Below are 21,558 nucleotides of genomic sequence, written 5' to 3' on the forward strand. Positions count from 1 at the left end.
CTTCGTGCTCTAGGTACTGCTTCACAAGAATTTTGATATTCGTCCGTCTTATTTTCCACATGAAATATAGTAGTTTCTGAATTCAGTGTGCCTTTGTCTTCCTTTACTTTATCTTCCTCGAAGATAACATCTCTGCTGATGACAAGCTTGTGAACAGTAGGATCCCACAAGCGCCCTTAACTCCATCAGGATAACCAAAGAAGATGTATTTTCTGGATTTTGAATCCAACTTCGTTCTTTCTTGCTCATTGTCCAGAACGTACACAAAACTTCCAAATGTATGCAAATGAGAATAATATGTCAGTTTCCCTGGTCCACATCTCCATCATAGTCTTCAGATCAATCGCCACTGAAGGAGAACGATTGATAATATAACAAGCGATTTTGACTGCTTCCGTCCAAAATGACTTGTCCAGACCCACAGTCCTCAACATAGCTCTTGTTCTGTCCAATAAGTTTCTGTTCATCCGCTCCGCCATTCCATTCTGTTGAGGTGTGTAAGCCGTCGTGAATTGTCTTTTGATGACCTCATGTTGACAAAATGTATCAAACTCGTCACTTTGTATATTCTCCTCCATTGTCAGTCCTCAGACACTTAATTTTCTTTTCTTAATTAAGGTCAACCCGCGCTTTAAAATCTTTGAAGATCTGGAAAGCGTTTGATTTCTTCTTGATTGGATACACCCAATATCTTATAGAGAAATCATCAATAAACGAGACAAAGTATCTCGCTCCTCCTAGGGATACAATCGGTGCTTGCCAAACATCCGAATGAATCAGCTCCAATATGCTTTTGCTTCTGGCAGTAGAAGTGCCAAACTTTAATATGAATTTTTTACTGGTAACACAATGCTCACAAAAGGGTAGTGACACTTTTGTAAGTCCCGGCAGCAGCTTCCGTTCTGAGAGAATTTTCAACTTCCGTTCTGACATATGCCCGAGCTTTCTATGCCATAACACTGTTAATTCTTTTCCTTAACCAATTGATGCAACAATTAGTTTTGCCTCTTTGTGTGTTTCTCCCAAAAGTACATACATATTTGCAGTAAATTTTCCGCTTTCATAACCACAAGCACACCCTTCACAATTTTCATGAACCCATTCTCGATACGGGTTTTACACCCGATGTCATCCAATTGCCTCAAAGACAAAAGATTTTTTGTCAGTCCCTTCACATGTCGTACCTCCTGTGTGGTGCGAATGGTGCCATCAAACATCTTTATTTTGATCGTACCGACCCCAGCGACTTCCAAGGCATGATAATTTCCCATGAATACAGATCCTCCTGAGACTGATTCATAATGATCAAACCATTCTCTTCGAGACGTCAAGTGCCACCCCGCTATTGAATCCATAATCCTTGTGTCACAAAATTTGTGTCTGTCTTTTGCAACAGTTGCTGCTTCGCTGAATAATATTTCATCACCGCCTGAAGTACTGGCCATATTTTCTTGAGAACTTTTCTCGATACTCGTACACTCTTTCTTGAATTGCCATTTACCGCCACATTTAAAGCAGTAAATATTTTTCTTCTTACTTCTCGACTTTGATCTTACTTCTCGACTTTGATCTACCTCGTCTTTGACTCCCACTGGAGTCACGGTCCATAAATCTTCCTCTTATCATCGGTAAAGCTTCTGCCTTCTTCGATGTTACCAACCAATCTTCCTTATTCTTGTGCCGGCGTTCTTCTCCGAGAACCGTAGTTAAGACATCGTCGAATTTTAGAAAGCCCATAAAAATATTATTGGTAATGTTGATGATAAGTTGATCATATGAATCTAGTAGACTTTAAAGTAGAAGTTCCGCACGTTCATTGTAACGTCCCGAAAATTCGAAGGTCCATGCGAACCATATGCATGCAAGTTATTAAATTTCTTTGGTATTTTATTAAATTCTTTTAAAGTATTAAATGCATGTTTATTTCATTAATTTGTGTTTAATTATTTTGTGCATTTTATGCATAATTATTGCATTATATGATTTATTTCACGATATTTTAAAAGTTCATGCACTAGGATTTTTAAGTTATTTCACGCTCGAACGAGGAACGGAGACCGGGAAATTATCAAGAAAATTATTTTTATTACACGATTAATTTTTATTAATTAATATAAGATGTTTTAAAGGTATTTTTTAAAAACGGGCTTTATTGGGTATTTTACCCGCATGATTTTTTTTATCTGATACACATATTTTATCGAATCGGGGGACTTTTTGAGGGTTCGGCTAATATTTTCAAAAGCTTTCCAACACGAAATATTTTTCGGAGTGTGTTTGGATTTAATGGGCCTAATTTTAAGCTTATTGGACCTAAATCTCATTTTTAAACTTTTAAATGACAACCAGGACCCATTATCTATTAATTAACTATTTAAATATTACCTAAGGACCCAATAAACCAAAATCTAAATCCCACCAGCCGACAACCCCTCTCCCCTTCATCATTTTCGTGGGTTTCAGCAGCCATAACCAAGCAAAGCTTCGGCCGTGGCTTTTTCTTGCAAAAGAAATTGTCTGGCGCTCTCCCGACGTTCGATCTCCAACGTTCTTGCGTAGAAATCATCAAGGCACGCCATGTAATTTTATTTCTGCATCATACATGCTAGATACTTGCTGATATGTGTGTATATTTGCATAGAATTCTCGATCTTGCATATAACGTAGGAAGGTTCGGTTTTGTTCAAAGTTTTTGCACCTTTTTCATCCAACTCACGTTTCTTTTTAGTGTTTGTGAAAGGGACTGCTAAATTCATGCTGCAAGGGGCTGTACAAGTCGTGTGTATGGGTGAATAAATAATGGAGTCTCGGTTTTGCCAAGCTCGAAGGAAAAACGCTCGGGTTAGTAGCCGTTGTGACGTTAGAGTGCAAGATCGAAAGTTTTGGGTTAGCAGCCATGCATGGCTCGTTTCCAGCCTGAAATCCGACCCCTTGGGTCCTTGGTAGGGCTGGAAGGGGCTAGGAACGGCTGGTCTTTGCCCTTAAGCAAATCGAAGGAGCTTAGGTGAGGGGACTCAGGTAGCTTGGGTTTTTTGGAGGGCCGTCGGGTGCTTTGTGTGGGGCGGGCTTCTTGGACAGCAAGGTGGTTAGGGTTGCTCCAGGAGGGCATGGTGGGTTCAGTATTGAGTCCAGCAAAGGGTGGTTAGGTGCTGGACCCGTTAGCTCGGAAGATGGGAGAGATAGATTCAAGTTTAGCGCCTAGGATTTCCAAATAAGGGTTGCTGGATTTTCCAGCCACTGTCCAGGGCTGGTTCGAAGTTCTAAGGGGATGGTTTTGAGGTTTTGAGGGCCTTTTTGATGTGTATAAGGTGTGGTAAAAAGTTTGGAATAATTCGGTTAAGTTTTGAGTCGATCCGGATGAAAACCGGGACCTCGGTCCAAGTTTTAAAACGAATCGGTTAAGTTTGATATTGGGATCGGGTTTACGTCTAAGAATGATTTTAAATATGTTTTGGGACATTCTAAGGAGTTCGGTAAGATTCGGGTCAATTTTAGAGGTCCAGGGGTGAAACGGTAATTTTGGGTTTACGGGGCAAAATTGTCATTTTGCACCCGGGATGAGATTTTGGTAATGGCAGCGCCCTGACCACAGTTTATCATGTTTTAAATGTATATGCATCACGTTTATCATTTTTACTAAATTATGATAAATACGGTGCATGCTTGGTTTTAAGGAAAATGCTACGAATATGCATGTTTTTATCACATGATGAATATGATGATGTTTTTGAAGGATGCAAATTGATTGTGACTAACGATGTATATGTATACGATGACATGAGATATGATGAGCTGAGGCCAAGGGTCAGTGGACGGGTAATGTTGTCGCTGATGTCCCCGTCGCCCGGTACCGTGGTTATACGTAGATGGATCCATCGATAGAGCTGATACAATAGAGTTGATACGAAAGTCTCAACGAATGAACTGAATTCAATTAAAAGAAAATGTATACGTATATTATGACATGAGATGACATGCTTTGGCACGAGATGATTTTACACGACTGTGTGTCATGTATATGTACTTGTTATTCCTAGTACAGGTGTGTTGAGTCTTTAGACTCACTACATGTGTTTGATGCAGGTGAGTTTGAGTATGAGTGGACTAGAGGTGCCTCTAAGTAGGCAGACCTGGTGCAGTGTCACGACCCGATGACCGCATGTTTTCCGCATTAGGATTTAGGAGATTTGAGAGGATATGAAAGTTTTTATACGTTGATATTTTTAAGATTTTTATTCGTTTATGTTTACGTATAATGTTGGATGAGTTTGGTTATTTTAAACTGCGCTATTTTTACTGTCAATTGTTTAAGATCATTTTTCTTTATGTTATATTTTTTTGTAGCGCGCATGCATGCGAAACTTTTAAATGCTATTTCGATAATGGGAGCTTTTTTAAAAAATAAAAAATTCCGCAATTTAAAATGTGTAGACATCACAGTTTGTATCAGAGCAAGGGTTCTGTGTAGGTTGTGCCAACTCCAGCTTCTGCCGCTCAGTCTTCAAATCTCAAGTCTGTAAGCTTTTATGATTTAAATGTTTTTAATACTATCACCTGCATGTTTACATGATATATGCTTTACAGTACATGTTTATCTGTCGTTATGTTTTGAGATTAGATACTTAAAATTTTTTTTATGCATGTTACGACATGAAATGAGAAATTATATGTTTTCATGCATGCTGGCTTTGTGGTGGAATTGGACACGAATAAGAATTTTGCTATTGGGAATTAGGAAAGGTTGGAAATGATTTGTCTATATTGATTTTTGTTTTTGGTTACTAGTACTGATGTTCTACCTTTTGGGATAATCTTGAAGATTATGAATGCTTTTGGGGCATGCAAGCTTTCTAAGAAAAATATTGATGGTTCGTGGTTATTAGTTGAATTAATTTTTGAGGATTCCATGTAAGAAATAATGATTCGAAGACTACGAAGATTTTTGGAAGTATAAAATTGTAGAAATTATTTAGGATGCATGCTCTACCTAATTAGATTTAAGGATTGAATTGCATAAATTGAGAATTTTAAGGACTCAATTGTAATAACCCATAATTTGATGACCTAAGTGCAAAATAAAATTCTAAGGGACTGTTTTCGAATTTACCGGATTTTGGGATTAAATTCTGAGTTTCGAGAATTTTAAAGTTTAATGATGCTAAAATTGGAAATGTTATGGGGACAAAAATGCAAATTTCGAATGGTTGTAGAGCCAAAAATGTAATCTTCGAGAACTTTAAGGACCAAATTGCAAATTCTGAGATTTTTGAGGATTAAATTCGAACTTTTGAGAAACACTTGGTTAAATCAGTAATTTTTCGAGGTTATGGTGATTGATTTTTGGTTGAATAAGCTTAAAATTATTGAACTTTATGTTACGAAAAAACTTATAAAATAGAATTAGGAACGCCAAGAATTTATGGATAATTGTAGAATTTTCAAAATTAAGGATAAATTGGATAATTTTCGAGAAAATTAAGAATTAATGTTGTAATTTTAATAAATTTTGGGACTAGTTTAGCAATAAGAGAGAACTGAATGGTTTAAACGATAGGAATTCTCGGTGATTTAGGCTTGAATGATATTTAGAACCTTTAGACATCTGAGTTATAATGTTATAAGGAATGATACTCAAGGACATTGTAGGAATGAATCAATCTTGGGCTTGAAAATTTAAGCGTTCGTGAAATATTTTTGTGGCAAATTAGGAATTTAAAATGCTGACAATTTAAGGTAAAGTTGATCGGTTAGCTAAGTCATAAGAGTATACACCGAGTTAGCGAATTTTTAGGAACTTAAGTTTGATGTGTCATAAGTTTTAGGCATGATTTTAACAGTTAGGACTATACCTTTGCTAGGATTTAATTTTTCTAGAAAGTTGGATATGTTTGATGGTTAGGTTAATCGATGTACGCATGTAAGAATTGAGGTAAACACCTTGTTTTGAGAAATTTTTGAAAGTCATTAAGAAACTTAAAACTGAGCGGATATGTGTGTTGGAGTTATACTATTTATTACTACTTGGGTTGAGTAAACTTGAATTTCAAGTTTATGAGGTAAGTGTTTATACAGAATTTTTGGGTAAAATAAAAACAAAAGGGAATTAGTTGTGTTCAATATAGGTTGCCAATGAACGAACATTAAGATTTTTATCGAGTAAAAAATCTAAAACTTTGATATGGAGATTTTAGAACTCTATGTGATATAAGTGAAGTTGATTTATTAGAGTCAGTCTAAGGCTACAAGGGGATGACTTAATAAGTTTTATACGCTAGTACGTATTAAGCATTGAGGATACGTAATAATGGGACATTCGTTTCAATGAAGAAAGTCCAGGGGCCGTAGGCCTCAACTATATTGTAATTGGGAAGGAAATAGTTTAAGCATGTAATTGGGGATAGAAGGGCTTTAATATAAGTAGAAGACCGATATTGTATAATTTTGGGTTTTACGGGTTATCACCACTCGAAATTGAAGATTTGCAACCATTTTATATTTGGGGTGTACTTGTAAATAGTTGTTACGTAAGTTTGGTGCCGTAAGGTAAAAATTCGATTTAAGAATCTTAGGCTAATATTAGTATAGGGTCGAGATAATGTTTAATTTTTAAGTGTATTACCTAGGATAGAGGACGATCAGTAAAATTTGGTGCTAAGATTTCTTAAGTCGAACTGCATGAATGATAATGTAATAGGTGGTGAACATTATGGGTATTGTATAAGAAAAGTAAAATACAATAAGTTAGACATCCACTTCTAGCATGAGGAGTTGTGAGAAAGGTCAAATTCGAGGTCATAGTAAAATAGAACTAAGTCGCCATAAGTTGTTTTAAGTTGCGTTTCGCAATCAAGGATTTTGAAGGCAACTTAGTTAGGATTGAGGAGACGTAAAGACATCTTACCATTTATTTTATCAGAGTAGTTCAGCGGAAGCGTGGATTATTGAGATACTAGAATTAAGAGTCTAAACTTTCCGATTATGGAGGATAAGTGAATTTCGGAGACGAAATTCAATGTAAGGGGGGGTAGATTGTAACGTCTTGAAAATTCGAAGGTCCACGTAAACCACATGCATGCAAGTTATTAAATATCTTTGGTATTTTATTAATTTCTTTTAAAGCATTAAATGCATGTTTCATTAATTTGTGTTTAATTATTTTGTGCATTTTAAGCATAATTATTGCATGATGTGATTTATTTCACGATATTTTAAAAGTTCATGCACTAGGATTTTTAAGTTGCATTTCACGCTCGAACGATGAACGGAGACCGGGAAATTATTAAGAAAATTATTTTTATTACACGATTAATTTTTATTAATTAATATAAGATGTTTTAAAGGTATTTTTCAAAAATAGGCTTTATTGGGTATTTTACCCGCAATATTTTATTTTTATCCGGTATGCATATTTTATCAAATCAGGGGGTCTTTTTGAGGGTTTGGCTAATATTTTCAAAAACTTTCCAACACGAAATATTTTTCAGGAGTGTGTTTGGATTCAATGAACCTACTTTTAAGCTTATTAGGCCTAAATCTCATTTTCATAACTTTTAAATGACAACTAGGGCCAATTATCTATTAATTAACTATTTAAATAATACCTAAGGACCCACTAAACCTAAATCTAAATCCCACCAGCCGAAAACCCCTCTCCCCTTCGTCATTTTCGTGGTTTTCAGCAGCCATAACCAAGCAAAGCTTCGGCCGTGGATTTCTCTTGCAAAAGAAATTCTCCGGCGCTCTCCCGACGTTCGATCTCCAACGTTCTTACGTAGAAATCATCACGGCACGCCATGTAATTTTATTTCTGCATCATACATGCTAGATACTTGCTGATATGTGTGTATATTTGCATAGAATTCTCGATCTTGCATATAACGTAGGAAGGCTTCGGTTAAGTTTTTGCACCTTTTTCATCCAAATTACGTTTCTTTTTAGTGTTTGTGAAAGGGACTGCTAAATTCATGCTACAAGGGTCTGTACATGTCGTGTGTAAGGGTGAATAAATAATGGAGTCTCGGTTTTGCCAAGCTCGAAGGGAAAACGCTCGGGTTAGTAGCTGTTGTGACGTTAGAGTGCAAGATCGAAAGTTTTGGGTTAGCAGCCATGCATGGCTCGTTTCCAGCCTGGAAGCCGACCCCCTTGGGTCCGTGGTATGGCTGGGAGGGGCTGGGAACTGCTGGTCTTGGCCCTTAAGCAAGTCGAAGGAGCTTAGGTGAGGGGACTTAGGTAGCTTGGGTTTTTTGGATGGCCGTCAGGTGCTTTGTTATGGCTGGGAGGGGCTGGTCTTGGCCCTTAAGCAAATCGAAGGAGCTTAGATGATGGGACTCAGGTAGCTTTGGTTTTTTGGAGGGCCGTCGGGTGCTTTGTGTGGGGCGGGCTTCTTGGACCGCAAGGTGGTTAGGGTTGGTCCAGGAGGGCATGGTGGGTTTAGTCTTGAGTCCAGCCAAGGGTGGTTAGGTGCTGGACCCGTTAGCTCGGAGATGGGAGCGATAGATTCAAGTTTAGCGCCTAGGATTTCCAAATAAGGGTTGCTGGATTTTCCAGCCACTGTCCAGGGCTGGTTCGAAGTTCTAAGGGGCTGGTTTTGAGGTTTTGAGGGCCTTTTTGATGTGTATAAGGTGTGGTAAAAAGTTGGGAGTAATTCGGTTAAGTTTCGAGTCGATACAGATTAAAATCGGGACCTCGATTCAAGTTTTAAAACGAATCGGTTAAGTTTGATATTGGGATCGAGTTTACGTCTAAGAATGATTTTAAATATTTTTTGGGACATTCTAAGGAGTTTGGTAAGCTTCCGGTCAATTTTAGAGGTATAGGGGTAAAACGGTAATTTTGGATTTCCGGGGGCAAAATGGTCATTTTGCACCCGAGGTGAGATTTTGGTAATGGCAGCGCCCTGAGCACATTTTATCATGTTTTAAATGTTTATGCATCACGTTTTTGATTTTTACTAAATTATGATAAATATGGTGCATGTTTGATTTTAAGGAAAAAGTTACGTATATGCATGCTTTTATTAAGTGATGAATATGATGATGTTTTTGAATGATGTGAATTGGTTGTGACTAACGATGTATATGTATACGATGACATGAGATATGATGAGCTGAGGCCAAGGTTCAGTGGACGGGTAATGCTGTCGCTGATGTCCCCGCCGTCCGATACCGTGGTTATACGTAGATGGATCCATCGATAGAGCTGATACGAAAGTCACAACTAATGAATTGAATTCAATTAAAAGAAAATGTATACGTATATGCTGACATGAGATGACATGATTTGACACGAGATGATTTTACACGACACGTTTATGTTATGCTTTTAAATTCATGAAAGATATGTTGAGTATGATATTGTTCATAGCTGTGTGTCATGTATATGTACTTATTATTTCTGGTACAAGTGTGTTGAGTCTTTAGACTCACTAGGCGTGTGTGATGCAGTTGAGCTTGAGGATGAGAGGACTGGAGATGCCGAACTCTGAGTAGGCAGACCTGGTGCGGTGACACGACCCGATGATCGCATGTTTTCCGCATTAGGATTTAGGAGATTTGAGAGGATATGAAAGTTTTTATACGTTGATGTTTTTAAGATTTTTATTCATTTATGTTTACGTATATCATTGGATGAGTTTGGTTATTTTAAACTGCGCTATTTTTACTGTCAATTGTTTAAGATCATTTTTCTTTATGTTATATTTTTCTGTAGCGCGCATGCATGCGAAACTTTTAGTAGTTACAATTATTGGCAACAACATTATCAATCATCTCATTCCACTTTCTATCGTTCATAATTTCCACCGGTCTATCTCCAATAGCCGCCAAACAATTCTCCTTTCTTAAAACTATTTGTATCTTTACTTTCCACAGCATAAAATTCCTTCCGTTGAACTTTGCTATCTTGTACCTGCCCGCCATTATGTTTACAACAATTTTAGTAGAATAGACAAAATATTCCCGCCTTAAATAAAAAATATCAAAAAAATATTTTCTGATGTGGAAAATCAGTCTAGGCTGCAACCACAGAGCATACTCAAAATTTTAAACCAAGGCTCTGATACCACTTGTTGGTCCCACTTGCGGTAATTTGAAATAATAAATCCGAAAATAAAGAATAAACTGGCAATGAAATTTACGTGAAAAACCCCTAAAAATTATTATGATAAAAACCACGGGCAAGATGAAAAGAATTCAACTATAATATTTTGTGGTGTACAACTCACTCACTGTGTTTCCAAATAGAACACACACTCTCTTAATACAGGAGAACAAACACTTAACAAATATTATAGAACTAATAGGATGAATAAGAAAACTCAAGAGGAGGCTTGTAAATGAGATGCACCAACTGATGAAGAAATGCATCTATTTATATATGCATTTCTTCGTATGAACGTAACCTTCCGTTTCAAAATTTGTTTAGGCCATTTTGACAATTATTTTGCCAACCTTTGTTGACTCATTTAATACACAATTGACTTTGCCGACACCTTTTGTAACGATAATCATGATACAACGATTGTCTTTGTTACCTATTTTCAACAGTTCTACTTTGTAATTTTATCTAAAGTAGGATTTTTTTGGGAAAAAACGAGGTTATACGGATCACAAAGAATAGAATGCAATTGAAATATCACTTTATTACCATGTAACATCTGTACCAAAAAAAGGACAGTGGGTTGGAATTAATCGCCTTGGGTAGAATTGTAAATTACTCATCCAAATCTATACAATCATCGTACGTGCGTTGTTTCTCTCCTGTCCTCTGGCAACAACACAAACAAAAATAGAAAATATTGGAATTTGGCAGAGCTGGATGACGTCACCCTATTCGTCATGGTTTTCTCATTTCAGGTCATCGGCGCTGAGGTCGAAACCTTTGTCGCGGGATTCGGAAACTAACGTCCGGACGAGCTCCGGCGAGGGTCTCATCCGACGGCTGGGCCTTTTGGAGCTCATTCTCCTCGGAATCGGAGCTTCGATTGGCGCGGGGATATTTGTCGTCACCGGGACTGTAGCTCGCGACGCCGGTCCGGGTGAGTTTTTTCGATTGAAGCGGATGCATTGCATCAATATTCGTCCTTTGGGGGCATCTCGCAAGTCATTTCGAGTTTCTTTATTCCAATTGTCATTCTGTGTCATGGCATAACACCATTGTTGTTACCCCGATGCAGGAGTTACGATTAGCTTCATCGTAGCAGGGGCATCTTGTGTTCTCAACGCGCTTTGTTACGCCGAACTAGCCTCTCGCTTTCCCGCAGTTGTTGGAGGGGCTTACCTGTATACATACACCGCTTTCAACGAGCTAACCGCTTTTCTAGTGTTTGTTCAATTGATGCTTGACTATCATATAGGTGCAGCTAGCATAGCACGCAGCTTAGCGAGCTATGTGGTTTCCTTGTTAGAGCTGATCCCTTTCCTCAAGGGTAACATCCCAAGCTGGGTTGGTCATGGTGAAGAAGTTTTTGGAGCATTATCTATTAATATATTGGCTCCTATTCTCCTAGCTCTCTTGACATTCATCCTTTGTTTGGGTGTTGGAGAGTCTTCTATTCTGAATTCATCCATGACAGTAACAAAGGTTGTCTATATTTCTTTCATTCCTTGTTTTCCAATGGAAGTAAACTGGCATCAATAGAAGCATTTGCTGGTAATAATTAGTTCATACGGTATATTTCTATGCCTTTGATCCCAAAATGACCTGGTTAAAATAGAAAATTTTGTATGTATACGTATTATTCTAGGTGGTAGATAAAGCTTTGGTTGTTAGATCATATAATGACATCGATATGGATTAAGCAGTTGGTATGTTTGGAAGAGAAAATAAAAATTACATATTTCTGGATTAAATTACTTGCTATTTCCGTATAAAATTAAGGTGGTTGTTGATTTCTTGTGTTTAGGAACTCTAGGTGAAAGGCGTAGATGTTGGTGACACTGATTAAAAGTTCACTGCGACATTATGCGTAATACATTATCCTTGTACTGCTTGAGATGCATTATTGTTTGAACCTAGAGCAAATAAATTTTTATTTATTTTTGGTGTTTCTTCTTTCTGGATAAACCTGCATCTTGGTATTCCTTTGGAAGAATAAGTAATTTTGAAATTATGGAGCTATTTCAGGAAACTATAGAGAATAAAGCACATCAGGGAATTCTATATGGTCTCTCTAATTTTTAATTTTCTGAAATAAAGCTTATGATTTGGACCTGATACAAAATTTCAGTGTTTAATATGTCGCCTTCCAAATATATGTCAATAATGCAAGAACATCAAATGTTATTTCCGTACTTCTCGTTTTCTCATTTACAAGGTTGAACTAGAAAGAAGCATCAGGGGTTTGAGAGGGCTGACAGATCAATAAATCTTTTGCAGGTGGTCATTGTTCTTATGGTTATTGTTGTTGGAGCTTTTGAGGTTGACGTCTCAAATTGGACTCCTTTTGCCCCAAATGGAGTTAAATCAGTACTTACCGGAGCAACAGTTGTCTTCTTCGCATATGTAGGATTTGATGCAGTTGCTAATTCTGCAGAAGAATCCAAGAGACCTCAGGTATGAGTTATGACAAAGGTAGAATTTGTCCCCTTGAGGTTTTGTTTTTGGCTCCGCTAGTTGGTGTAAATAACATTGTTTATGCTGTTAAGGATGCCAAATTTTTCCATTGTCTTATTTTTGAACTTTTGTTTCAGAGGGACTTACCATTAGGCATAATTGGTAGTCTCCTGATCTGTGTTGCATTGTACATTGGAGTCTGTTTAGTGATTACTGGAATGGTTCCATACCAATATCTTGGAGAAGATGCTCCTCTATCTGAAGCTTTCACATCCAAGGGCTTGAAATTCGTATCTGTTTTAATCAGCTTTGGTGCTGTTGCTGGCCTTACTACAACACTTCTGGTTGGGCTTTACGTCCAGGTGAATGTGTGCCTTTTTATTTCCAATTAGAGACTAAATTTAGGTCTTCCCATTTCTAAAAAGTAAATGTATCATGTTTTCTAATTAGTCTCGGCTATATCTCGGTCTCGGAAGGGATGGTTTGCTACCAGCTATATTTTCCAAAGTACACACGACAAGACATACCCCAATTCATTCACAAGTTTGGGTTGGTATTATTGCCAGTATCTTGGCAGGACTTTTGAACGTGCATGTGCTCTCACATATCCTATCAGTTGGATCTTTGGTACGTCGGTTTTGACATTTCAATTTCATTCCCCTGATATTGATAATAGTAGGAAGGTTTCTTAATTTCTGGAGTCCCATAATTTGTGGCAGTGTATCCCATAGACAACGCGTGGCAAATTGAAAATCTTAAATTTATTTATTTAAAGAAACTTTGATATTGTAATTGTGACAAATGGATCATGCCACTCATGTGAATGATTCTTTTCAGACAGGGTATTCTGTAGTTTCAGCATGTGTTGTGACTCTTCGTTTGAAGGATAACACTTCAAGTCAGGCTTCTACCAAGTGGATTTCTAAATGGGTGGAGGGTGTCATTTGTCTCCTTACAGTTGCCTGTTGTGGTTTTGCTGCTGGTGTCTTCTTCCGCTTTGGTGCTTCATTTGTACTCGTGCTTGTTGCTATTATTATTGCTATCTTCTCTGGTGTGGCTCTTTGTCTGCGGCAAGTAAGTTCGATTACCACATGCACAGGATGGTGCAACGATCTTTGGGAACTTTATTGCATCCACAATTTTTATGTGCAATTCTATGCATAAACATGTTCACAAGAAGGCATTGACTTGGATTAATAAATACACGGACCAAAAAACTTAAATCAACCAGAACTTCAACTCATCTAGGGTGAACTCTACTGACTGCCTTGGTCTTTCCATTATGAAGGGACCTGTGAGTGCATTTTGTGGCTTTGGGGTGGGGGGGGGGTGCGGGGGTGGGGGGGGGTTGTTAAGATGTCCTTTTTGGCATGCAATTATTAATGGTGCAACAATCATGGTGAAATGAAATACCGTGTGAACTTCATGTTATGCAGACCACAACTTACTCATTTGTTTTAAGAGTCTTTGTAAGAGAAATGTACATATATTCCTCTGGTTTTAGAGACTAGGATAAGAAACTAGGGATGTTATGATTCTTCCTCTTCCACATTGAAGTTCTAAAAGTTTCAATGCACAGAGAAATTCAATAGCCATTCGTTGATAGTAGCCGAAAACAAACTCAGTTGTCTAAAACTATGAATTATTTATTGTGGTTGGTTGATTTAGTACATGTGTTTCTACTAGAGATTCTTCACTGCTCATGGATTTTAGTTTCTTATTATTCGATTTGCATCTACTTCCTGTTATTCTTTCACGCAATGAAACAAATTTATTAAATGAACTTTTTAATTGTGAATTGGGTTACACTTCTCCTCGAATTCGTCTACTGAACTGGGATACAATCTTTTAACATCATGATATGTTTTCTTCTAAATTCGTCGGATACAACATGATACACTTCTCTTTCTGAATTCTTTAACTTAAATCTTCACTCTGATACAAACTTCTTGTCTCACGTTCTGTTCTGATAGATATGCAATTTCAGTTGATATCTCACCATGGAAAAAAAATAGAAGCTTTGCTTTTCAGACTGGCATGAAAGTGCGTCCACTTATATTTTTCATTGATTAGGAATAAGCATGAGTGCATGACTCTTGAAAAACAATATGCATAATAGAAAATGTGTGCTCCATTAGTTATTTGTTATTGACGAGGGTTGTACAATGCCTTGATGTGCTATTGTAGGCGTATACAGATCCACCGGGTTTTTCTTGTCCTGGAGTTCCCATAATTCCTTCCATTAGCATTTTCATCAACATTTTTTTGTTTGCCCAGGTAATTGAATCATTATCTTGTTCTGCATTTTGAGTACAAAACCATCGCTTCACATAACCTTGAATTTAAATTTGAAGAAACAATGAAGACCAAGTTGTTTTATTCTTCATGTTGCAGCTGCACTATGAAGCCTGGGTGAGATTTGTAGTCCTCATCATTGTTACAATTGGTGTTTATGCATTTTATGGCCAGTATCATGCAGATCCTGTAAGTTCAAATGTGTCGATTATCTACCATAGAGCTCCTGCAGTTGAAACTACTTAGATACAACTCTTTATGTAACTTTGTCTTCTGTAATAATTGTCTTATGACTAAATTTATGTATTAATCCTCTTTTGAGTATTTGCCGTTGAATAACAAGGCAATTTCCATCATGGAAGACCAAAAGTTACCTTGAATTCGACATAAGATGTTGGAGGTTAGAGTTGTATCTGTGTAGGATTCCACATGTAATCTGAATTAAGTATATTAGCTTTTCCAATGTATACATACATATGATGAAGTGTCAGTTTATAAGTGTAATTTGTTATGAATTGGATATTCTGTAGTAATTGTCTTATGACTAAATTTATGTATTAATTCTCATATGAGTGTTTGCTATTGTCCTCACATTTGAGCTCGTCTAACCGAATTCGATCTCAAATTTTCTCTCATCTCTATTTTAGACTTGTGCTGACAGGAAGTTGACTAGCATTTCAGCCTTACCGTCCAAGTAAGCAGGCAATTTCTGACCATGCATGGGCACTGAAACTATTACTCTATTGTGGGTAACTGACTAACCTTTCTCTAACTCTTCCTTGCCTTCACTATTCGTGCCGGATGTCAATCATTAAATTTTTCCTTGGGTTTATGGAACATCGACTTTTATAGTTCTTTTTTGTCAGTCATCAACTTCTTGATGGAGTCTTATACTGATCCATACCTATTTATTCCCAAAAAAAAAATATAGAACAGGAGAGGGGTTCCAAAATCTATCAAATGGCAATTATGTGGTCTCTTGTCAGTTATTATTATTTTTTTTTTGCAGGTTTTAAAGACTCGTGCAGTATACCTACTGCTACTCTTTGTATTCTGTTTCTTTCATTCTTTCATTCTTTTCCTTCCTTTTTTTCCTGAAGAAGTTATTTGTGTAAATGTTTTTATCTTGCTTACTTAGCAGACAAAGTTAGGAATTCTGCTATATTTTTTAAAATCGTCTATTTGAAAATCCTAAGCGTGTGGTGTGAGTGTGCACTCGCATAATCACATTTTACATCAAAATTCGTTATCGCTTCACCTTTTTTTCAAGTTATCGCTAGTTCCAATCACTTTTTCCATTTGTTTATTTCTCTTGTTCCAATTGTTATTTTATATTATAGTCCATAGGAATCGAAAGAGGAAAAAAAAATCACAGCAGAGCAAAGTAGCTCTCTGATACCATATTTAGCAGATATGACGGAAGCCATTGATGAAGAAAAGATAACTTCCATTAAAGAACATATTGGTACAAGTGAAAATGAAAAGAAAATCTGTATTACAAATGACAGAGCAAGACCACTGAGCGATGTTTGTAGCTGATTCTGGTTATGGTCAGCTTTCTTTGATGATTTATATAGAAAGTGCAAAGATTGTGCGAGGCACACTAGAAGTGTTAGCATACTTGATGATGAACAAGTACCTTATGATCTTATATTATTTTTCTGTAAACGCTGGGGGAAATGATATCAAATGATGCTGTTTAACCATATGGCTCGCGACGATGTGCATAACGATAATCGTCTTCTACGGTGTGCAGATATTCTATTTTTAACAATGCTTGTTTGCTATGGTGAGTAAACCCTCTGATGTTTCACCAATGTTAGCAAACTTGTATTAAAGAACAGTGTTGGGCGCTTTTAATGGTTGGGGTGCTGAATGTGTTGAGGTGAAGAACAAATGGCACTAATAGAAATGGCTTCTAGCTGGCTTGAGGAGGTAATGTTTTTACGCCAAAGGGTTTCTTATTCAAGAAGTAGAGGGTGTCGTTTCAGAAAAATTATACACAATATTTTAACCTTTTTCCTTGAGGTATCCGTATTATTTGAAATCATCAAATGATATCTTTATTTGTCATTTTTATTTGGTCAAACCGTTAATTGAAATATGATAACAAAGATAATAGATTCAAGTCTAACTTGTTTTTCCCCATAAAACTTGTAAATTTGATATACATATCGAGCTACGACAAAGACAAATTAATATATGTTTGTGAAATGTTTGTAATTCAAATCAATACATTGTCAATTCATTACAAATGAATATTTTATCTTATGATTTCACTATTTCAAAATCATTTTTTTTCTTATTTCATATATTCATATTTTGTAATTTTTATAAAGATATCATTAAAACTACTCATAATATATATTTATTTACATGTAAAAAAATATATTATTTTGAAATTGATTACTTTAGTCATTGATATTTTCCACGATATCGTTAATAAAAATGGTTATTCATGTAGATCTAGTATATTCTCTTTAGTCATTTTTTTCTCTTGTATTAATTTTCATTTCCATATACATTTATCTAACTATTTTTGTGAAATTTTTTGAAATTACATAATTTGACATGAAATGATCTACTTGAATTTTATCTATCCAAGCAAGTCAAGGATTGTGAAATTAATAGATTTAAATTTTATCAATCCAAACACAACTCAAGGGTTCAGACCTAGAAGACATAATACCAAAAAACAAGTTGGAACAAAACACTTGCAATAAAATGACCACATCTGAAACACCTCAATGAAGTTTTTATCGGAGTTTAATTATAATTAAAAATTAAAGTATAATTTAATCTACTCAAGGATATTACCCTCATGATGACTCCAATGACCACTATTGTACTACAATAAATTTATATCCCACATATTAGATCAATAATGATCACTGAATTTGTAGTGCAGACAAAACTTTTAATAAATCATTAACCCACACACAAAGGGAATGAGTTTAAGAAATAAGAAAAACATCACGTTCCAATAAAAGAATAGCTCACAATTTATCTAGCTTAATTGAACCCATATTCTTACCCTCTGAGTTGTCTATTTTATTTATTTATGTTTAATGAAAATAATAACGATTTATATTTAATAAATATATATGTATAGTTTTATTTATTTAGACAATTTTTCGGAAAAATACAATTTAAATAAAAAAAATACAATTTAAATAAAAAAATATTTAAGTAGATGTCATGTTAGAATATTTATCTTAAAAAACGTCTGTTTTAATCGTATGTTTGCATGTTTTATAATTATTTTTTCGTACTATCAAACATTGTTCATGTACATGTAAATGTGGGTGAACATACCTCTTGACGGTATCTACATAAAATAGCAGAGGAAAGAACAAGCTAACTATATGCTGAAATTAGAAGGAAAAAAATGAAACATATTTCATTCAAATTTGAAGGGTTTTGTACAAAACCAAGTGAGAAAATCCTAGAAGATATGTATTTACAAATACATTGAAAATACTTGAATAGTGAAAATATATCATTAAATTCTTCAGCTGCTGTTTAAACTTACTCTAAGGTCATCTCCAACCATAAAATCTATTTTGGTAAAAATTTCACACTAAAATAGTGCGATTTCTGCACCAAATACAACATTCATCTCCAACCCATTTACTTCAAATCTTACACCAAAAAGAATATTCTCGAAATATTCTTTTTATTTTACATATATTAATTATTATATTTTATTTAATATATTTTTAATTTTGTATTTGTATTCAATTATATTAATTAAAAATCATAAAAAAATTAGTTTTAAATATTATAATTAAAGTAAATAAATAAATATTTTTAAAAAATGAACTATTATTATTTTATAATTTTTATGATTAAATATGTAATTATTCAAATAATAAAATCAATAATATACTATTATTCAAATAATATTTATAATTTTAAACATAAATATTCATAATAAATATAAATAAAAAATAAAAAAAATAGAAAACCCCTGCGCCAAATTGGCGCAAGAGCGCCCCGTTGGAGATGTTAATGCTGCACCAAAATGGTGCAGCGTTGGAGATGGCCTAATGCTCTTACAATCCTGAATATAATCTTGACATGGTTGTTCCATGTTAATGTCTGCTATATTCATTGGAGTGATGCAGAATTTCCATGCTCAAAGCAATACTTTCCGTTGTATTTGGACGATGCAACCGAGAAATCTCTCACATGACGCTCATAAGATCTTTAACATCAAAGCTGGTGAATTTATTTTCTTCACAGTAAGTGTCTGCGGACCACGTAACCAATTATCTAGATAGTTATGAGGAAATAAATAATTTCCATGATTATTGATTTTTTTCTTAAAAACACTGTAAATATCGAAAGTTAGCAATTCCGAAAAACAAAGAAATAAGATAAGAGAACGAGATGTATAAAATCGAATTTTCATTCGCCAACAAAAATAAAATAATAAAATGATTTCCTTGACTCCATAATAGAATCCAACATCGCGTAGCCATAGTATGGGCTAGGCTGGGCTCAAGCCCAGCAAAAATTATCAATTTTTTTAATATAGACATAGTGTAGTCCAATTATTTCCTTAAGTCCATCCATTACAAAAATAAAATGAAAAGAAAAAAAAAGAGAAAGTAAAAAAATGATATAAAAAAAAAGCTCATCTCTTACAGCTTCAGGAGCGCCTGGAAATTGGAATATTCATCTCAATAGAGCTTCTCACTCTTTGTGAAGCCTTGAATCCCAGTGATGCTATTTATTCTTTGATTGATAAATTTTATCTCAATGATTTTTCCAAAGATGACATGAAACATTTGAAGACTCAATTGGATCATTACATGCTCGATGTATTTGAGGATTTGGGGTTTAAAGATGTTGATTCTCTTCCTAAATTGTGCCGACTACTAGTTGAAACAAAGAAGTCGAGGATTTATTTCATTATTGATAGACTGATTCGTTTGATCTTGACTCTTCCAGATTCCACTGCTACAACTGAGCGAGCATTTTCAGGGATGAAACTTCTCAAGACACCACTTCACAACAAAATGGAGCAGAAATATTTAAACAATGCAATGGTTTTGTATATTGAGAGAGAGATTGCTCATGACATTGATATAGATTACATAATTGATAGATTTGATCTTTTGAAAAATCGAAGGTTGGGACTAAAGTAGTGTTTATTATTTAAGTTACTCTCTTTCGCGTAAGTTTTTTTAATTATCATGCGTAGTACTCTTTCATATGATTTGTGTTTGAACTTTTGGAAAATATTTATCAATATTTGATGATTATATTGTGAAAATTGTGGATTGCACTTAATCTTTATGTCACGTGGAAAATGTTGTATTGATTTCTATATTGATTTTTTTTATTTTCTAGCCCCCCATATTTTGAAATTCTGGCTACGCCCCTACATCCAAGAAAATCAAAACCACATCACATGGACTATAAAGAACGAATCAAACATTGAAAAAGAAATTCTATCTTGGCCACAACAACAAAAAAAGGTTGGAACAAAATCTTCTATATAAAAATTATAAAGTGGTCTTCCCCTGCACAACGAATAATAAGACTTGCTAACTTTCCTTACACCAACTGAACAAAATTGTCTAAATAATCTCGGCATGGGTGTATATAAAAAAACACATGGTACAGAGAATTAGGTGAACCCTCTTAATTTATTTTAAATCAACACCACAACAACACTTCCAAAAAATAGGTCCATGATCACTTAGAACACATTCGTGATCATGACCATACTAAGTCGGGCCGCCATGAGTCCATATTCCTCAGAAAATGAAGAGAAACTGGCCATGGATTATGTAACGCGTAAGACTTGGACGATGAAAACGAAGCATTTACACCCAAGTTGGTGCACTTTGTGCTGTCACAAGTATCAGAAAATAAAATTGTGCAATGACTAACAACTATAACATTTTTGCATGGTAGTAAGCGCTTGATCATAACAATTGATATCATCAAACCATATGTAAAACATCTTCATTCTTCTGTCAACCGTCTTCAATACTTGAGTTAGTTTTAATACAACATCTGTCTCCTTCAAGATCATTCTTCAGGAGGAGCTGTTGGAAGAGTTGGCCACCCTGGAGAGTCAAATGCTAGATCTAGCTGAGACAGAGGATATCTAGTTAGCTCTCGGCCGAAGAGCTTTTATCGACTTACAGCTGAGAGAAAGTCTTCGGTGTTTGATCGTTCTTCGAAAAGAAAAAAATTATAAACCACAAAATCAGACAGCTCTCGATGACTATGCAGTAATCTCTCACTTGGAATTTAACATTATCTCTACTGCCTCTAAAGTTTGTTCCATAAGGCAAGAATTTCAAATGCTCGAACTACCATTGCCCAAACTTTTGAGGTTTATGTTGAGGCGGAATATGCCATGATTGCAGAAATAAGGATGGAAGAGGAAACTTAAGAATGAGTTAACACAATGAAACCTGATCATGTGTAATGCCTTGAAGTAGATATCACAAGTTGTTGATTTAGTAATGTGAGATTACTAAATGATTAACGATTTCTAAAAAATAAAATATGACATATTTTGGTCCTATGAAGTCCAAATGATTTGAAATTTGAATATAACGTAGAAAACTCAAAAATATAGAAGTTTCATGTTTTGAAAAATGTGATCGTTTAACTTATTCCAAATGGATATATCGAGGTTAAAAATGTTAAATATATTATATTATATTAATAATATAATATAATATT

General features: G+C 35.3%; 2 protein-coding genes across 8 annotated transcripts; both read left to right on the forward strand.

Annotated features, from left to right (window-relative positions):
- Window positions 1-10,751: 10,751 nt before the first annotated feature.
- Window positions 10,752-16,747, forward strand: LOC142530762 (cationic amino acid transporter 9, chloroplastic). 7 transcript variants are annotated; one of them, XR_012816160.1, is made up of 10 exons: window positions 10,752-11,035; window positions 11,174-11,580; window positions 12,376-12,552; window positions 12,690-12,914; window positions 13,003-13,179; window positions 13,390-13,626; window positions 14,740-14,829; window positions 14,947-15,036; window positions 15,495-15,596; window positions 16,604-16,747. XR_012816160.1 is itself a non-coding variant. In XM_075636572.1 (9 exons), exons 1-9 carry the CDS (start codon window positions 10,816-10,818, stop codon window positions 15,543-15,545), a joined length of 1,674 nt encoding a protein of 557 aa, XP_075492687.1. In that variant the 5' UTR covers window positions 10,752-10,815; the 3' UTR covers window positions 15,546-16,128. The 7 variants fall into 7 exon arrangements, 3 of the variants coding, with proteins under 3 accessions (XP_075492687.1, XP_075492688.1, XP_075492686.1); XR_012816162.1 differs by having other exon boundaries at window positions 15,509-15,596; XR_012816159.1 differs by lacking the exon at window positions 16,604-16,747 and adding an exon at window positions 15,857-16,124.
- Window positions 16,261-20,000, forward strand: LOC142530610 (uncharacterized). Its single transcript, XM_075636433.1, has 3 exons — window positions 16,261-16,374; window positions 18,975-19,091; window positions 19,500-20,000. Exons 1-3 carry the CDS (start codon window positions 16,261-16,263, stop codon window positions 19,998-20,000), a joined length of 732 nt encoding a protein of 243 aa, XP_075492548.1.
- The last annotated feature ends 1,558 nt before the right edge of the window (window positions 20,001-21,558 follow it).

This window comes from Primulina tabacum, chromosome 17, assembly GCF_025594145.1.
Source record: "Primulina tabacum isolate GXHZ01 chromosome 17, ASM2559414v2, whole genome shotgun sequence".
NCBI classification, from domain to species: Eukaryota; Viridiplantae; Streptophyta; class Magnoliopsida; order Lamiales; family Gesneriaceae; genus Primulina; species Primulina tabacum.